General features: G+C 41.4%; 1 protein-coding gene across 1 annotated transcript; it reads right to left on the bottom strand.

The window, feature by feature from the left end:
- Window positions 1-8,637: 8,637 nt before the first annotated feature.
- Window positions 8,638-11,655, bottom strand: htr1a (5-hydroxytryptamine (serotonin) receptor 1A, G protein-coupled). The gene has a single exon (XM_004910375.4). It carries the CDS (start codon window positions 10,580-10,582, stop codon window positions 9,347-9,349), a length of 1,236 nt encoding a protein of 411 aa, XP_004910432.2. The 5' UTR covers window positions 10,583-11,655; the 3' UTR covers window positions 8,638-9,346.
- Between the last annotated feature and the right edge of the window lie 9,065 nt (window positions 11,656-20,720).

Raw genomic sequence — 20,720 nt, 5'->3', positions numbered from 1 at the left:
AAATTCACAATATAGATTATACCATGAGGGAAACAACAACTCACATTAGTTCATTCTAAATCCTCAGGCCAAACTATAGGTTAACTTTTGGCCATCCTTGGTTCATCCTTAGAGCTGTTGGGACTGGGATAAATAGACTTTGTGGCCCCTATGGCACTTTAGTTTTTTGTTGACTACAACTAGCCGCATACCCCCTTCCCTCAGGACAGCCTACAACCATTAGGTGTCGATATGGTTGCAGCAAAGGATGCAGTTTGGGCAACACTAATATTGTTTTGAAGCCGCCATCTCCGAATGCTTGCTGTCTCTTACTCCTCCTATCTACAATTGCTGCTCTCCTTGGCAGGGCCCAGGAGTTGCCCTTTTTTGGATACACTAATGCCAGCTTTGGAAAGGTCAGTTTTATTATGTGGAGCCATAATTATTTTCAATAACTGGTTAGAATGTTGGCATATACAACAAACTTTACATATTTAATTACATTACTCCCTGAGGGTAGATTACTGCACTATACAGCACTGTGCAATTTGTTTATTGTTTGCTCCTAGTAATACATTACCCCTAGCTAAACTGCACTAACATGGCTGGCTGTCTTTCCCTTCAACACCAAAGGGATTTGAAGAATTTCTTATTTACTTACTCCTACCTTTTGGAGCATTAGAACATTATCTCGTCCAGCCTTGCCACTAAAGGGCCAATGCCCAAGCCGTTGTGCACTTTTACCATCCTATTTGTGCCTGTTTGTTATCCAGCCACTTAGATTGCAAGCTCTAGGGGCGAGGGTCATCTTTCCTACTGTGTTTGCTTACCTCCTGGCACCTATATAATACTTGCCCACCCTATGCATACTTTTCTGCATTGCACAGCTCTGTATATCCTAGTAGCACTATATAAATGAAGTTAAACATACATACAAAAACATTTTTTTCAGCATCACAAAAGCTTGTGATTTTAAAAAAAATGTAGTAAATTAACATGTCACAAAATCATCATCAATAAAACTGTTGATGTCCATGCTGAATATCTGAATAAGTGCCAGTTAGACAGTATTATGACCATTGTTGCCACATATTTGGGCTAACAGGTTGCCATTGCTGGCCCGTGTATGGGAGCCATGTATGGGACATGTACTGGAATGGAAGAGACAATTCACCACAACATTTATCCTTTAAAACCAAAAATATTTTTTGAGTTAAAATACATTTTGGGGCAGCTTTCGCTGCCATTACCTACCTGCCTAGATACCTTAATAGTAGCCAGAAAAGCATGTGGATAAGGGCTTCAATGATTTACACAATTAGCACAATTAGTTTAAAATTGTCCTGTGCAAATACCATGTCTTCGGAGCATCAATTTTTCCATTAAAATGTAAAAATACTACTGATAACATTAACAAAAGACAAACTCAACATGTAAACATGTGGTGGCACTGGCAGCAAAATAAGGTGATGGGATGAACAAAGTTATTTGAGCAAAAATAAATCTTTGCAGTTCAGTAAATCCTGTTATTCTGCATTGTATATATATATATATAAATGCATACAGCAGTTCCCCTATGTTGTTGCATATACAGTATACTGCATGCATAATGATAATCTGTTAAGACTGCTGGGAAACATTTTGAAAAGCTCTAAGGACTTTGGTGGGCAAATGATTAGGCTGTTCGTGTAATTTTGGGCTCTTTTTCAGGTGAGACTATATGCCTATTTGTTCAAGGATACACATGGGTTGCCACTTTTTAAAGAAGTAAATATCAGCAGGCATGGGGACAGTGACAAAAGGGGCGGCCTGTGATGTAGAAGGGCAGGACAATGATGCAGGGAGGCGGGGAGATGATGTAAGGGGGCAGAGCTCTGACATCATAAATGGCTCCTGCACAAAAAAAGTACTTTTCCAGTGGACTTGGGGCGGATCGGGGGATTAACTGGGAGGGCCAGGGGCCAAACCTAAGAGTAATGAAAATTTACTGACATTGCCAGAAAACTTGTAATACCAGCCCTGGGCTTGGCTAGGCCAGTAAACACCAGCCAGGTGGCAACCGTAATGCAAACAGAAATGTGACTATAACTCCCTTTCATTAAACAACACACAGGCGTTTCCAGCAAGAGCATTAACAGCAACTAAAATCCTTTTTTTTGACAACAGTGTCACGTGAGAAATGCCACCATTGCAAGGAGGGGCAGAGCCATCAGCTTTTATTAACCCTTGTTGGGCAGTGTCAGTCAGAATTAATTTCTAGTACACTGCAATAAATATTTGTCTGTAACTGTCTTAATTCTGAAAATATTTTCTCAACTCAAGTTTCTCAGCTCCATCCCCTATACTCTCCATCACTCACACACCAGGCCATTGAATTGCAAGCTGTACAACTCCTATATATTGCTTTGGGCAGACTTTGCACCCCAACACATTCATTTCAAGTGTTCCACAATTGCAAAAGTCACATTGCAGTTATAGAGCTTTAGAGAGTAACAATAAATATGCAGTTATCCTGCTCATAGGCAGGTGACCAGAGCTCATTTTCCCTTTAAAGGTCAGTATTTGGGGCACTTGTATGGCTCCTTACAGCTGCTGGTTATTGACAAGTTGTAAGAATTTGTTATATTTTCATTTATTATAATAAATCTCATCTCCCCTTATTTTATTTTTCACACAAGCAGCGGCTTTAATATTTAATTACTAAAGAAAAGGCTAACCCCACTATGTAATAAGGTACAAAGCTTTCCCAGGTGAGTTACCCATAGAAACCAATGAGATGTTTGCTTTTAACTAGGTTACCAGTAAATGTTACCTGCTGACTGGTTGCTATAGGTGACTAGACCTGCAGCAAACTGTGTACCTTTAATGACATAAACCAATTAGTCAATTATAGGGACTTGTCACGCACACATAAAAAACTGGATAATAAGTCCTTTAAAAATTAAACATGAAACCCAAATTCTTGTTTTATTAAAACATCCATACCTGTTATAAGGGTATTTACAAATCACAGCTGTCAGTCATATGACAGAGAGGTGGGCCAGGCAATTACTTTCACTTTCCAATCTGCACTTCTTTAATATCACTGCCCTCTTTACATCTCTCCTTCCTCCTCGCAGTCTATAATTGTGTAGCCAGTGCATAGGCATGGACAGGGTCGGACTGGGCCGCCGGGACACCGGGAAAAATCCCGGTGGGCCCCGGCCCTAGTGGGCCCCAGCGGCCCAGTCCGACCCTTGCCGGCGCTCCCCCCTACTGACTGTTCCTCCCCGACGCATTCAATTTATACGCGCTCGGGGAGGACGTCAGGCAGGGGCCCTGCGGGGGGGTTAGGGGGGCCCCGGGGGGGTTAGGGGACGCGGCTGGGGCACTTGCAGGGCCCCTGGACCCCCCAGTCCGACCCTGGGCATGGACATGTGGTCCCCCATTCTAGTGCATACGCGAGAACTGGGGGTCATACAAAGCTTGTTTTAAGTGCCTACAAAATGGCGCCTGCCTGCTTGCTGTGACTGTGAATTCCAAGGCAAAAATATAACAAAATTTAAATAATTTATATAGGGTAAGTAAAGTTTATTTTATGAACAGGTCTCCTTTAAGGTGATGCTGATTGCTGACTTTCCATGCTTGACGTTTAGGATCCTTTACATGTGAATCTCCAAATATACTCCCATACTCCCTCACTTTCCCTGTCTAAACAATAATAGAACTTTTTAGCAATTGTTCCCCAGGCTTGCCTGACTCTTCTCAATCTGTCTCTATAAAGAACACTATCATTATACCCCAAAACTGGAAGGAAGTAGATGCAGTAGAAAAAGGGACTGCGAGTATCGATCCAATGTAAAAGGGAGTCAGTATTTTCCAGGCAATAGGAAAAGGTTCTATTTCAACTGAACCTTTCATTGTACCTTTCGTTGTGGAGTTTCATATCAGAATTAAATTAATTTAATGTATTATATCCCTTCCACTATACAGGTAGAGGATCCATTATCCAGAAACCTATTAGCTAGAAACCCCTGAAATAGGGGAAAGCCTGTCTCCCATAGACTCCATTTTAATTAAATGATTCATATTTTTAAAAATGATTCCCTTTTTCTCTGTAATAATAAAACAGAACCTTGTACTTGGTGGTAACTAAGCTGCGTGAATGGATTTCATGTTTATATGATTTTTTTTTATTAGGCCTAAGGTATGAATATCTAAATGACAGAAAAAACCCTTTATCTGAAAACCCCAGGTCCCAAGCATTCTGGATATCAGGTCCCATATATCTCTTTTTTCTTGAATGTTATATTAAAAGTTACACAAATACCTGTCTGTTTAGAACCAGCACCTAGAATATACCAACGCCAGCCATGCACTTCCATGCAATACATTCTAATGAACTACAGCGTAACCAATTAAATTTATTCCATAGATATCTTGATACATTATAAATTAAAATGAAACTGATATCCTTTCCTATGGATACATATGTCAGAAACCAAGAACCAGGGAGCGAGTGCTTGCATACCCTACGTGGGAAATGGTTTCTCTTAAACTGCTTCAACTGACCGAAGAATGCCATGAATAAATGTATACTTGTCACAACAATCCGAATAATCCTTAAGCAGAGGTCATGGTAAAATGACCTAGATTTTTGATTTTGCCAGTTAACATGCAAACATGGGTCTAGCTCCAGCGCAGAAGCAAATAAATTATAATGAATTATCTGACAAGCCAAGCAAAAGTAATACCAGCATTCACTAGGGTTATCCACAAAGCAAGGCACACTCGCTCTATGGCTGTATGTGCTACACAGAACATTAAGGCACATGAGAAATAGGGCTACTTCCTCCTCTAATAGCACGTGGCAGTACACGTGGCCTGTAATAAGTTCTTATGGCCAAGGAATGATGAGAATCAAACATGACAGTTACTCTACACGACTGCCAAAACTCATATGAAGATTTTTATTTCCTAACCCTACATTATTCAGTCGTCTCAAAACATTTCATATAAAATGCCTTGTGCATGATGCATGAGCTTTGTCTGCTTTCGTAACATCTCAAATCGCCATCTGGAACTGGCAAATAGTGAGCACTGTAATCATGCTACCCTAATGAACATTGTGGGAGCCCGGCGCTGTCCAATATCAATGTGTATTTGCAATCCAGCCCTGTCTACACGCAAATCCCTTAATGCCAAACAGACAAGCAAATGCTCAGATAAAAGATCAAAATGCCTGACGGAAAGGCGTATTATTCAACAACCAAAAGGATAGAGGAGGAAACTGACAGTAAAGATTCTGAAGGAACCATTCAAATGAATGCATATTGGAAACAATAGGGACATTGATCTCAATCATCACCAAAGCCAAACTAGGTGGTAATAATGAAAAAGGTGAATTAGAGACTTCCAGTTCTCAATGTCCATAAGCAGATAACCTGAAGCATAGCGATAATACTTCCCAGACATAATCCCTTCTCTCATATTCCAAGAACTAGTGGTACAGTTCTGATTTCCAATATAATAAGGAGAAATGAAGCTGAAAGGTCTTTGTAGCCTCATCATCATCATGTGACCACCATCATCAGCATCATCTTCATCAAGTAATAAGGAAAGTTGGCGGCACTTCTTATGTATTGACATAGTGCCATACAATTGGAAAGGATCATAAAGACCATTAAAGACCATCAAATTAAAGGGGACATTCAGCCAAATAAAAAAGAAAAAGAACATTTTGCATAGTGAAAGAAAATATCATATTAAGCAGCAATATACATTTGGTAAAAATGCTAAATGGAAATGTAACCGACTATTGAAAGCAGTGTCTTTCTATCTTCTGCACTGTTTCTCCTGACTATATATAATAATACATATGTTATTAATTATATCATAATATCAATAATAGTGTAAAAGATCTATCCCAGTCAGGCTCCAATCCCCACAATGCCTTGTATCTTTAGTGATTAAGAGACCTGTGAAGAAGCATGCAAAGCATTGTGGGAACTGGAGCCTTGCCTAGACAGATACTTGCTTTTGCAAGATCAGAGGTTGTTCACCTTTGAGTTAACTTATAGTATGATGTAGAGAGTAATATTCTAAGGTCATTTTTTCATTATTTGTAGGTTTTTTTCACTTTTTATTCAGCAGCTCCTCATTTAGGAATTTGAGCAGTTATCTGGTTGCTAGGGTTCAAATGATCATAGCAACCAAGGAGTGGTTTGAATGAAAGACTGGTGAATAGAAGAGGGCCTGACTATATGAATAGAATATATAAATAGAAGAGGGCCTGACTAGAAAATAATTCATAAAAAGTAACAATAACAATAAAATTGTAGCCCCACAGAACAATAGTTTTGGGGTCAGTGACCCCAATTTGAGAGTCAGAACAAGGCAAATAATTAAAAAAAAAAACTATACAAAATAAAAAATAAAGACTAATTAAAAAGTTGCTTAGAACTGTCCATTCTATAACATACTAAAAGTTAACTTACAGGTCAACCATCTTTTATACCCCAAATAAACTTACTCAGATTGATCCCCTGGAACAGTACTACAAGTACAGTACTACCAGGTTTGGCTCAAAAGCTGTTTGATTGGCCAGAGTGTCACCGACCCTAACTACCTATGCACTTTCTATTCACTTCCTGTATTGAGTTAACCCTAAGGTGGCTAATGCTCCATTGAGCCAAAAGGTGAGTATTAACCTTCTCAGCAACAAAAAATAACAGTAAAAACACTGATCATTTTTTATGAATATATCTTAAAAAGTTCATTAGCGTTACCTTTTTTTATTTTATGACATTATTCAGCTACAGTTCCACTTTCTTCGCATAGTGACATTGTCACATTAAACCAAATCAGATTACTGGTCGCATTCTAAGGCAATTTCATGTATTAGAATTTACTGTTTGATTTAGATGTTCAGCTGATCAGCTGGGAATTTAAACTGTTATCTGGTTGCCAGGAGCCCCTAGAAACCAGGAAGCAGTTGGAACAGAGTGTAAGATAAATAGGAGACAGCATAGAACCATAAGTGAAAATGAATATTAATGAAAATAAAAATCAGGATAATCTGTTTATTGGTTGCCAGGGTCACTGACCCCCAAGAAACAGATAGCATTCTAAATGTCAGGCAGGAGAAAGGCACATCTGGGGATCAAATGAAGACCCACTGCAATCTGACTTACATTCCATTAAATCTCACATTTCAGGTAGTAAACAGCCCTTTCCTGACTATTTGTAAGGAAACTCTGTGCTGCTTTAAGTCTCTCAACAATATAGTAATAGAATCACTGAGCAAAGGGAAAGGGGTTGTTTGATCAATGTGTCAGGTAGTGTTAACATTATGATTAGTTGACATCACACTCCCTTGGAATTATGTATTTCAAATCAGCCAAGAGGATAATGCAGGATAAACATTGGATTAACATCCATTAATCCACAATGCAAAAATGGAAGTGGTGTATATGTGAAGTTCTCCATATACATCTACTCAAGAGCCGGAATGCAGGGAATTCTTATAGACTGAGGTACAATTCCCCAGTAGATAAAAAATAGTCAGTCATCATGTTGGGTTATATTGGGATTATATTTAGTTTGTGACCATCCAGATGTTGTTACACTTTAACTCCCAGAATGCCACAGGGATTGGTGGCATGGTGGGGATTGTAGTCCAATCACATCTGGAAAGCCATAGGTTGCTATCCTCAGTATAAAAACCATTGTATTATGAAGCAGGAAGCTGGAGTGGCATTTGTACCGGCCTCCAGTTCTGGGCAATGATTCCCCAGGATTATTTTCCTGCAGGCGAATGACTAAAGTAACCAGACAGTTAGAGAAAATCAAATGACAAATGAGAAAGAGGGGGAAATAAGTGACTCCAGCACCTGTCCTCTGCTACATTACTGCCACTATTCCCTTCCCATCATTATCACTCAGACTCAGGGTTTAAATAATACACAGTTTACCTGATGTGCATCTTGCCATGTCTGGCTTTAGCAATAGACTCAAGTGACACTGAATATCATTTGGTTTTCCCATATGGGTTCCTCCCCTACATAAATCAATTCCTTGTTAAACTTTCACTATTGCTACCTGGACGGTTGTAGTGTTAAGTCAGCGGCACGACCATTGATCCCACCGACGCCGTTGTTCCAAAGTAAGCAGTTTCAATAAAATCATTAACAAACAGGAAAAAAAAAAAATAAAGTGACGCAAAAGCAGAAATAATAAGAAAGAGCCAAAAGTGAAAGGCAGCAGAAGACATTGCAATAGAAGCCTCAGTATGTTGCAGTTGGGCTGGCTGCACAGATATAGTATATAACGCTAATGCACTTGTACACACTCCAGTGCACAGAGACCCAATCTTGATCTCCTCTCTGTCATTACTTATTAAAAGGAGATGGATGGAAGACTCTTGTTCAACCTTGAATACATCCATAACATTATTTACACCCTATAATACCGTAGTGCTGTCCTTAGCACAACCACCCCCTACCTAAGCCTAAAGGAGGGATATAAATGAAGAAATGCCTAACCTGCGGTCCTCCAGCCTCACCCAACTACAGCTCCCAGCATCCCCCAACAACGTGGAAGCTGCAGTTCAACAACTGAAAGGAACAAGGCTTAGCCAGCTCTGCTGAACCTGAAATGATCACAAAAAGAGATAAGTGATGACTGGTTTGCACGGCAGAGCAAAGTTTATTATTTCCAATAAACCTGTGATGTAACCAGCAAATATTGTGATATCATACTGTACATTCAGCTCAGAATTACATTTCTACATACAATACTCACTGTTCTAGGGTGTCTTTTAAGACAATCTTGCTTCTGTTTAATAAGCAGTGAGAGCTGAGTTTATGCATAGGATGGTTTTGATCATGTTTTGTTTCTGAGTTGGTAAATATGGCTTACAGAGGTCACGTCTGCCCAACCTTCTCACACTACCTGGCCATGAGAATGGCTTACCAGCTATTATGTAACGCCAGTGGCGGGGCAGATTCACTGCTACTGTACCATGCTGTCCTGGCATGTTCTCCTATCCTCAACGAATCAGAAGAATCACCTTAATAGCACTTGATCCTGGCAAAGAGATTCAGAAGACTTTACATTGTAAATCATTTAATGACCATATTGGGCAACTGAGAGAAAAAAAAATAATTTAGGACAGTTTTTTTTGGACATGATATCTATTCTGACAAAAGGCAGCCATGTACTGTATGTTACAAAGGTACTTGCTCCTCTGCTTGGCTAATAAAGGTCCTTTTCCTAAAGTTCCCAAGTGCTGATCACATTGAACCCTCTTCCATGTACTGGTTGAATAATGAGGGCAGCAGGCATGGATGTTGGCATAGGGTGAGAGTCAGACAATACCAAGGGGCGTTCACTGTCTACAGAATTTGCACTTGATGATTTTCTTAAAAGCACTTTGGAAATCTTTGTTAAAGTAAGCATATATGATAGGGTTGAGCAGGGAGTTGGAGTAGCCAAGCCAGTTTATAACATCGAACAACAAGTGTGGCATGTGGCATGTTTCACAGAAAGGCAAAACAAGAGCTACAATGAAGAAGGGCAGCCAGCAGAAGATGAAGGTGCCCATTATAATACCTAAGGTTTTGACAGTTTTACGTTCCCTGGCCAAAGCCACTTTCCTCTTTGCGTCTGTAGCTCTGTCGTTCCTCTTCTCAGAGCAGGGGGCTACTGCCATGTCGTGGGCATGGTTTGGCAGGTCCAGGTGGCTTTTGGAGTTCACATAATGGTGGACCTCGATAATTTCCAGGACAGCCCCATCCTCCCCATGCCTTATTGCCCCATTGACGCAAGCGCTGGGCTTTGGTTCGACAGTCCGCTTCCAGTTCTTGCTGGGTTCCCCATTACTTTTCCTCTCCGCGACTGCTGGCGACACCGACAAGCAGGTGTCTGCCACTTTCTTTTTTTCTGCCTTCTTGACAGTTTTTCGGATCCTGAACCGGGCTGCCTTAAATATCTTCCCGTACAGCACCAACATGAGGATGAGCGGGATGTAGAACGCACCGAAAGTTGAGTAAATGGTGTAACCGGGATCTTCGCTGATTTTACACGCATTGGGGTCGGACCTGTCTTCAGGGGTCCTCCAGCCTAGCATGGGTGGGATGGAGATGGAAAACCCTACTATCCAAGTGATACTAATGAGCACAGCAGCCCGCCTGGGAGTTCGCTTATTCACATAGTCTATGGGGTCGGTGATCGCCCAGTACCGGTCCAGCGCAATTGCGCACAGATGCAAAATAGACGACGTGCAACACAACACGTCCAAAGAGATAAAGATATCGCAGGTTACCTGCCCCAGAGTCCACTTGTTCAGTACTTGGTTATGTGCAGCCATGGGCAAAACCAGCACCGACACCATCAGGTCGGTGACAGCCAGGGAGCCTATGAGATAGTTGGCCACAGTCTGGAGACACCTTTCCAAGGCGATGGCTGCGATCACACACGCGTTGCCAAAAATCGCACATAGAATGAGCGTCCCTAGAAAGAGAGAAGTGACGATCTGGTAGCTCAGGGCTACCTCCTCCGGCTCCGTAACATTGCCCGTCTCTGGAGTGTGGTCCGAAGAGGTAGTGTTGTTTAAAGCATCCATAGCCGAGCCTAGAAAGGGACCAGGCAGAGGAGTCGGGCTAAGACTAGAGATGCCATGTGTGTTACTTCTCCTTGGGCACCACTCCAGCCTTTCGCTTCCTTACAGTAGGCATAGTTTCCCAAGTAACACCAGATACCTCTCCAGCCTCCGTTTCTTGCTCCTGCGAATCATTGGCGACTGCTGACGAGTTGCAAGTCCCACACTGTTTAGAAGCAAGCGAGTGCGTCAGCTGCTGTGTGGGGTCGCCAGTCTGGGAGCTGGGCACTAGGGCTCTGTGATGGAGGCATCTGTCTCATTACAATCCATCTCTTCCAGCGCTAACATTGGCAACTGAAACCCAGAAGGGGAAAAAAGGCAATTCCACCAATATCTGGCCACAGAAGTGCAAGGCAGTGTGGGAGTATTGCCCCCTTGCTGTGCTGGTATTGTGTTTTACTTTCTTTCATCAGTCAGGCAGGCGGAGCTTGGGAGACTGACACTAGAGTTTTGCATTAGTGCCCTCACTTGTATCCAGTGGCACTCAGTACATGTAATACAGGCTGGATGTGTCTGATCCCACAGACAAAGTGTGTCAGTCTGTGCCCTCCAGCTGTTGCTGCCCTGCCCGCTTTCTGCCTAAAGCTAAAACACAGCTGGAGGACCACATATCTGCACCCAATCACATAGAAACCCAATGGCTACTAAAGCCACAGAACCAAGCTCTCACATAAGGAAATGTAGCCTTGTTGCAGAATGTGTAGGGACAGGTAGAGTTTCAGTCACTGAGAGCCGTGAGTGAGTCCTGGCTGCGACTTTTCCTCGCTGGGATTCAGCACCCCGGACAGCAGCGCCGCCTGCAATGTAGTTTGTCGCCATCTTCAGGCGGGAGAGGGGAATGCGGTCTGGGAGACCGGAGCCCCCAGTGCCGAGCGGATTATGCAAGAGCCAAGGTTTCCATAACATTATTTACCCAGATCAGGCTGGAGATTAAATATGACGTGATTTTTCCCCAAATGTGCGTCCTTCCTCACATTTACCAAATCCATTGTGCATGAAATCGCTACCGTCTGTGTGTCTACTCTAAATTCCATCTGCAACAGACTCTGCCTGGGTAATAAATGGGGGCTGTGCTACTCTCTGTAATCTACAGATACAAACAAAAAGTCAGTCCATGCCCAGCAGCCAGGGACATGGGACATTCTTACACTAACAGTATAATGCCATTCCCAGCACATTCCCAGGGCAGCAGAGACATTATTACACTCTGTGCAGAAACAGCTTGAGTTAATCTTGTGTTTCTCAAAGTGCAATGGTTAAACACTGCTGTTGCCCCGGAGACGTGCCTTCCTATTCTATTTGCTGCTTTATTTTATGGCTCACAGAGAGAATAAATGTGTGCAAATGATAATCCCACACCCTGCTTCTCCCTGTCTGATATTTTGAATTAGACTTATATGAACATATTTCCCAAGATAGAGCGATACACAGATAGATAGATAGATAGATAGATAGATAGATAGATCGATAGAGACACAGACTGAGATAGATATGATAGATGATAGATAGATCGATAGATAGACAGATAGATAGAGACACAGAGACACAGACTGAGATAGATACATAGATAGACAGACAAATAGATAGACAGAGATATAAAGAAGGACAGATAGAGACACAGACTAAGAAAGATAAATAGATTATACAGAAATAGATAGATAGATACATACATGGGAAGAAAGACAGACAAACAGAGATATAAAGAAGGAAAAATGGATAGATAGAGACACAGACTGAGATAGATAAAAGATAGATATAGATAGATAGATAGATAGATAGATGATAGATATACTATTTTTAAGTCCAAGGAAAAGTTAATTTCTGATGGTAATATTAACAATGATTTGTATAGACTCAGAGTTAGACAAACTAGGGATCAGACAAGGTGGGAGGAATGGGACCACAATCTGGATAGGAATATATGAAACTCAAGCATGCCCCACCAGGGACCCTCCAGTTGTTGCTTGACTACAAATCCTAGCACTCCAGCAGCCAGGAACTGAGCCCCTGTGACTAGGCTTTTGTAAATCTCAGAAAACATTATGTCATTCTTAAAGGCAGATCAGAGGCAGAATGAAAAGTGCAGCAGCTGCTTTGGCACAGATTGCTGTGCCCCCATGTCTGACTATGAATATGGAGGTTTTTAGTGTGGTCAGAAGATAGGTCATTCCTTTCACTATCTACTGGTATGTAGCTGATGATGACAGGACACTAAATCTGAATCAGGATTTTCCCATTGTGACAGGTTACAGCATAACACACATTCCCTGTGGATATAAACCAGTAAAAGGGAATTCTGCACCTAAATACACGATGGTGCCTGTTGCTGCAAACAGACCAAATGCAATATGGGCACTTGCCCTATAGATAAGTCTTACAAATAACCATTCTGGGTTTTAGCCAATGCAGGTGCAGTGACCCTTAGGGTGAAGACACACAGAGCTACTAGTAGCAGCTACTTGTCACGGCTACAGAAATAGACAATGCTGATCATTTACTGATAATTGTCTCTACATGTGTTTTAGTAGAGGCAATTCTCAGTATTGTCTATGGCAGGGGATTTTCTGGCATTTAGTAGTCATGAAAAAGTAGCTGCTACTAGAAGCTCTGTGTGTCTTTACCCTTATTCTTATCTTACCCTTTTCTAGGGGAGGTGACAATGTAAAAATATATGTGCAGCAGTTAACCCATTAGAACCCCTTTCAAATTGGGTGACCCCTGGTTGTTGGCTATGGAAACATGTGAGGCCTGGGCAAGGCCGGGCAGCACAGTACCCGCTGTAGAACTTTGCATCTATACTATCTCCTACCTGCTTGTGCTGAGCACATGTGTCTGTGGAAAGGATTTTATTCTTACCTTTTGGGCCCTGGTACCAAGTACTGGCACTGGTGCTAAAGAACAAAACTGCGAGTCCAAAGCAGCAAAGTAATAAATCCCAACTGGCAGAACATTTGCGATGTGATAATAACAGCAGGAATGAGTTTTATTAGCACTTGCCAAGCTCATATCACTTTATTCAGCCGCTATAAACGCCGGCGCTCAAAGTGATAAAAACCAATGGCAGGTCAGAGCAGCTGTTATGAATGGAAGCGCATTATATTAATAGGAGCGATCATCAGTAAAATTCATTTGTTTGCTGTTATTACTTGGGCTCTCACCGTGCCGTGTTCCTGCCCGAGGTTCAGAGTACTGGTAACTGCAATTCCATTGAGGATACCAAGTATTATTACCATGGAAATGACCGGCATCGACCATTAAAGGGGCTGTTCACCATTAAAACTTTTAGTATGGCATAGACATTGCTATTCAGAGACTGTAAGCAATAGGTTTTCATTTTTTCATTTTTTGTGTCATTTATAAAAGGAAATGCTCAGAAACTTTAAATCACAAGTGCGTCCAATCAGAGCTCACTCTTTAAAATACGTTTTACAACACAATATGGGCACATTTATTATAGTATGTTAGCCATCACTGGTAATGTTGCCCATAGCAACCAATCAGATCTTTGTTTTTCTATTCTAATTTGAAGGTGACGGTTGAAATCTAACTGCTGATTGGTTGCTATGGGCAACCCACACACTTTAATAAATATACCACTATATATGTGTTACAACTAAATTCATTAATTGCAATCAATGACAGTGACAAAATGCTACTGTGTAATTTTTATATTAATATAAATCTATTACTCTAATAATAATAATGTGGTATTCTAGAGACTTATGGTTTTAGTAAATGGAGCTTGTACAGATGTGCTAGCGTGTTCATATGCCAATGCCTTAACCTTTTGAAGTGTATATATCTTATACTGTGTTGGGATAGCAAAGCTGGAATTTTCCAAGGACATATATAGCCCCACATCTCAGCTGTCATAAGTGTTGTTCTGCTATATATTATATATATATATATATGTCCATAGCTATTATCAATCTTTTTTTTTTGCTTGTTAGAAAGGTATCCACACGGAACCCTGACAGGCTTGCCTGCATTGGGGTTATTAACTACGGGCTTGTTGCATGGGGAGACAAAGATCACCAGTGATGCTGCCCATAGCAACCAATCAGCAATTAGATTTGAACAGTCACCTACAAGTTAGAAAACAAAAGCAAATATCTGATTGGTTGCTATTGGCAACATCACCGGTGATCTTTGTCTCCAGTGTTAATAAATACACCCCAGAGTGTTTATTCACAGACTTACCTTTGACAAGAGTGATTTACACACCGACAGCACTTTTGATTAATGAGACCCCTGAGCAATCCTATGCTGATTGGACAATGACCAGTCAAAATGTGCCAATAATTCCTTAGGCTGTCACTCCTGTCAAAGCCCAATCAAAGCCTTAAAAGAGAAGGAAAGGTACAATCACTGGAGGGTGCCAAAATGTTAGGGACCCCCAGTGACTGCAATAACTGATACAGGTAAGTGAATACAATCACTGGGGGGGGGCGGGGGGTGCCTAATATTTTAGCACCCCTCAGGAATTCCACCTTTCCTTCTCCTTTAACTTCAGGCAACTTTTGCTGATGTTGATCACTCTCTTTGGGATTATGTATTAAACTGTTTGCTACATTTTTGCTACTGAATGCACCCGGGTGTAAACAAAGTAGTATGAACACATAGTTGCTGTAATAGATTCTGAAGGGGAATGGGTGAGTCCTCTAGTAGACACTGGAGCAGAAGCTAATACTAAAGCTAGGTAATAACAGAAGGGTTTCTATAGGGCAGAGTCAACTCTGATTGGTTGCCCATATCTGACCAATAAGGCTGCTGAGACTGGGAAAGCCAGGTGAAGGGAACTCTCCAGCTATTTTCCTAGGCCTAGTGGTTAGGGAGTTTCTGACTCGATTCCCAGCAGAGCTGTATCCCTGTTTGCTTAATGTTTATCCGCATTACACTTTTATGGAGGAATGTAGTATTAGTTGCCAACAGGAAAAATGTTCGCAAATCAAATATTTTATTTATGTTGCCTTTGTGGGAATGTAGTAAACCTTTTGTGAACTCTTTGTCTTTCATGCGACAGTAAAATAGTGATTGCGAATTGGTTCCCTTGCGCCAGTGCTCAGTATATGTAATAAAACTTCTTAATGATCAGCCTAATGAGAAATATCACATTCCCACATCTTTATTCGTATTTGTGAGCTATTTTTTCCATTAAGAATTTTATTTCATTTCCCTCTGTCTGTATTTGATATTGTCCTCAAGGGCTTTGTGCCCTCAGTACATTTACTTGCAACTTGTGAGCAAGACTGACATTTCATTACAGTATATAATTCTCAGTGAACGTGGGCAGGAGCTGGGTTTCTAGTGGAGGACCTGTCTGGTTTTTAATTAGTTTTAATTCACTGGTATAAACGTATTGTACTTACAACTTTTTCTACAAACCACTTTGTAAGGACTCAAGTGAATAGGACTCTGGGAGCAGGCACCCGTGGTATGAGTAATATCCATTGTGAACTTGATGTTTGATATTATGCTCTTGGATATTTAATGTACAAAAAAAGTAGCTCTCTGTTTCAAAAATGTACTGTCCCTGGTTAAGAACCACTGGCGCCCAAGTCTCTTTTTGAAAGCCTGGAGACCGTTTCTCCACTTCTGTGAGGTCCCAGCTAGGACTGGCACCTTTTGCGAGCATTCTATCCGGACAGGGGGCAGGAACAAGATGCCACTGGGTGGGGCAGGGACACCGCAGGGCTATGATATAGCAATCAGCGATTGGCCGATCGCCACGTCAATCTCAGAGAGTCCTGCCTGGTTTTCAAAATTGAGGAAACCAGGCAAGCAGTTTTGTCCCGGAGAGCCCTTCCGAAAACCAAGCTACCCGGGTCAAAACTGGACAGGTGGCAAAACTAGTCCCAGCCGAGGTGAGGAGTAGCAGTGTAAAGGTATTCTGCCCTGTAAAGTAGCTGAGGTCTGGCAAAATGTGGGGAAAATATGTTGTTGTTTTCCCCAGTTAAGAACTTTTTGGAGTGTTTGTTAATCCATAAGTGTTGTCGGGATTTGTTATTCTGAGATTGGGACGAAGGAGGACGAAAGGCTGAGCCCTAATTAGTTTTGCTGATCCTATTCAAATAAAGGCGCAAAAGTTATTATGCGGTATTACATACATGTCTGAGGCAATGCTACAAATTGTACATATATGTCACTGCGTCACTGCAAAACCCCAGCAAAACCTCTGCAGAGCTTCAAGGCACAGACTGTAGGCAAGAAATGCGCCCGGGATTATTGCAGCTCTGAGACCCATCTGCTCCTCAATCAGCTTAAGGGAATTTCCAATCTACTGGCAGAATAAGTCAAGGCCGCCGTCTTTCCCAACCCAACACTTTATGGAATGAAAAAGGCATAAAATAAGGGTGCTGCACTTGAAGTATATATTGTGAGAATAGAAAATACTGAGTAAAAACTGGATACAAAATGCAGAAATATCACATAATGCGTATACAGTAATTTATTTTCTGAGGTACCCATGTGTTCTTTCATATTTTCTATTTATTGTTCTGTGAGCAAAGGAACTATATGGCGGGAACCATTGCTATATACCAACTGCTATACCTAGCTATTCCTCAATATTCACAGCACAGCAAACACCCACAGTTTCAATATAACCCTCATTTCCCCAGTCCCCAATATCCAGCCCCAGTGTGTAGATATACACAAATGATTACCCTTTTACTGGCTCCACTGGGGTCACCTGACTGCAGCTAGGAAGGGTAGAAGCTGCAGCTGCCAGTGCTCCTGTATAAACTATAACAATAAATAAAAAGGGAAAGCTGTGCTCACCACTAAATTTTAATCTATTCGGTGGAGATGCAATGAGGCTGTGACCACAAAATTTATAAAGAAACAAGAGCTCCTCTGAACTCACCCAGTATTAATATAATATTGTGTCTGTATAAAGTTTGTGGTCAAAGCCTCATTGCACCCCCGCCTAATGGTTTAAAATGTAGCAGTCAGAGCAATTTTCCCTTTTTTGCTATAGTTTCAGAATTGGGGCAGATCGAGGTAAACATATTTTTGTGACCTGGCTCATAGTATGTTCACAGCTTATCCTAAACGGCTCGATCCTCTCAAAGTGCAAAGGTAACATTTAATAACATCTCTTTAATAATATTTCTATAGGCGTTATCTGCAGGGAAATGAATGTTACCCCTCTGGGTTTCCACATTTCAAAACCATACAGGCAGGTTAATTGGTTTATGATGAAATTGTCCATGTGTGTGAATGTGATAGGGACCTTAGATTGTAAGCTCTACTGGGGCAGGGACTGATGGGAATGTGATAGGGACCTTAGATTGTAAGCTCCACTGGGGCAGGGACTGATGGGAATATGATAGGGACCTTAGATTGTAAGCTCACTGGGGCAGGGGCTGATGTGAATGTGATAGGGACCTTAGATTGTAAGCTCCACTGGGGCAGTGACTGATGGGAACGTGATAGGGACCTTAGATTGTAAGCTCGACTGGGGCAGGGACTGATGGGAATGTGATAGGGACCTTAGATTGTAAGCTCCACTGGGGCAGGGACTGATGGGAATGTGATAGGGACCTTAGATTGTAAGCTCCACTGGGGCAGGGACTGATGGGAATGTGATAGGGACCTTAGATTGTAAGCTCGACTGGGGCAGGGGCTGATGGGAATGTGATAGGGACCTTAGATTGTAAGCTCACTGGGGCAGGGACTGATGGGAATGTGACAGGGACCTTAGATTGTAAGCTCTACTGGGGCAGGTACTGATGGGAATGTGACAGGGACCTTAGACTGTAAGCTCCACTGGGGCAGGGACTGATGTGAATGTGACAGGGACCTTAGATTGTAAGCTCCACTGGGGCAGGGACTGATGGGAATGTGATAGGGACCTTAGATTGTAAGCTCCACTGGGGCAGGGACTGATGGGAATGTGATAGGGACCTTAGATTGTAAACTCTACTGGGGCAGGTACTGATGGGAATGTGATAGGGACCTTAGATTGTAAGCTCCACTGGGGCAGGGACTGATGGGAATGTGATAGGGACCTTAGATTGTAAGCTCCACTGGGGCAGGGACTGATGGGAAGGATGGACAGTCCCTGTAAAGCACTGATTAATACTGTTACTATATAAATAGGATGATAAAGATTCTACATTGTTTACATAAAAAAATAATTAGTTTAAAAAAACATACCCTCAATACAAGCTAGCATGGGAACACATTATACCAATGATACAAGTGCATATTCCTTTACTAATTTACTAGCTGATACTCTATAAAACACCATTCAAATCAGTGGGCCATAACAACAAAAAACATTTATAATGAAGAGATCACTGATATAAGGTTCCTTGCTAAATAATAGAAGAAAGAGAGAGATGTACATCTAATGAAGGGAAAACCAAGGCTGGATAACTGAAATCACTCTAAGTTTTTAAATGTAACATATAAATAAAAGTTCATTAAAAGCCTGCAACAATCTAGGGATAACAATGAGCCATGAAGGAGAAAGAAAATAACATTGAATCTGACAATAAATAAAGTTGCCATCTTTTTTGCTGGCCTTCAACCATGGTGTATCCTTGGACTAGCTACATTCCTCATAGCTTATAGGGAAAGACGGCTGATGCCGTAAATATTTCTCAAGGGGTGGGATATTCAATAGTATATCAGGCAAAATGTGTGGTTACAGCAGTGCCACAAGGACGGAAGAATTCAGTTAAAATTTCTAGGTACAAGGTGCTTTATTCTGTACGAGTAACGTGAAATGCACATTTCCAAGCAAACGCTTACGATTCCATGTTTAGAGGCAATTTACAGAGGGCTGCTATTTTTGTTAATGACAATAATAAACACAATACAAAGACACTAGATACAAAGGGATGTAAGAGTGTACCCCTTAGGTTTAACTGCACAAAGATGCAGCAAGAGGTGCAGAACGTAACATGAGTGGGTGCAGGCAACCCTCAGATAGGTTGTTATCACACATTTATAGGGCAGGCAGTAAGTACAGGGCCCCACTGTGGGGGAGTGTCCTCTGCTGATCCCCTTATGTGCACATCTGAATGACATGAAAGCTAGAGGAAAGGCTGGAAAGACATGAAAGGCTCTAAAAAGTGTGCCACGGTGCCTCCGTCCCACCTGCCCCTCATGAGTGCAGCAGCATGCTTGAAGGCAGGGTACAATGTGCCAAAATGTACCTTTTTTCCCTTTGCTCCCTGTCGTCAACATCATAATAATGGCTCCTAATTAGTGATGAGTGAAATTTTTCGCCAGGTTTCACCACAAAAAAACACCCATAGACTCCAATGGTTGCAAAAAAAAGTCGCAGTGGGATGGAAAGACGCAAACCATCCTTTAATTTCAATGCCATTTTGGGAATTTCTCAGCAAAGTGTAATGGAAAATCTGCTCAGCACTATTCCTTATATTTTTCTTTTTGTTTACATCTATTGTCTAAAATCTTTGCTTTGTCTTTTGCTATACAGGTATAGGATCCCTTATCCGGAAACCCATTATCCAGAAAGCTCTGAATTACGGAAAGCCTGTCTCCCATAGACTCCATTTTAATCAAATAATTCAGAATTTTAAAACTGATTCCCTTTTCTCTGTAATAATAAAACAGTACCTGTACTTGATCCCAACTAAGATATAATTACCCTTTATTGGGGGCAGAACAGCCCTATTGGGTTTATTTAATGGTTAAATGATTCCCTTTTCTCTGTAATAATAAAACAGTACCTGTACTTGATCCCAACTAAGATATAATTACCCTTTATTGGGGGCAGAACAGCCCTATTGGGTTTATTTAATGGTTAAATTATTCCCTTTTCTCTGTAATAATAAAACAGTACCTGTACTTGATCCCAACTAAGATATAATTACCCCTTATTGGGGGCAGAACAGCCCTATTGGGTTTATTTAATGGTTAAATGATTCCCTTTTCTCTGTAATAATAAAACAGTACCTGTACTTGATCCCAACTAAGATATAATTACCCTTTATTGGGGGCAGAACAGCCCTATTGGGTTTATTTAATGGTTAAATGATTCCCTTTTCTCTGTAATAATAAAACAGTACCTGTACTTGATCCCAACTAAGATATAATTACCCCTTATTGGGGGCAGAACAGCCCT

Source organism: Xenopus tropicalis, chromosome 1, assembly GCF_000004195.4.
Source record: "Xenopus tropicalis strain Nigerian chromosome 1, UCB_Xtro_10.0, whole genome shotgun sequence".
Lineage (NCBI taxonomy): Eukaryota > Metazoa > Chordata > Amphibia > Anura > Pipidae > Xenopus > Xenopus tropicalis.
Note: the sequence above shows the minus strand (reverse complement) of the source record. Positions and strands in the feature narration are given on the sequence as shown.

Bases quoted from the DNA above. Each gene is read 5' to 3' on its own strand.
- htr1a (XM_004910375.4), bottom strand. From the start codon at position 10,582: ATGGATGCTTTAAACAACACTACCTCTTCGGACCACACTCCAGAGACG.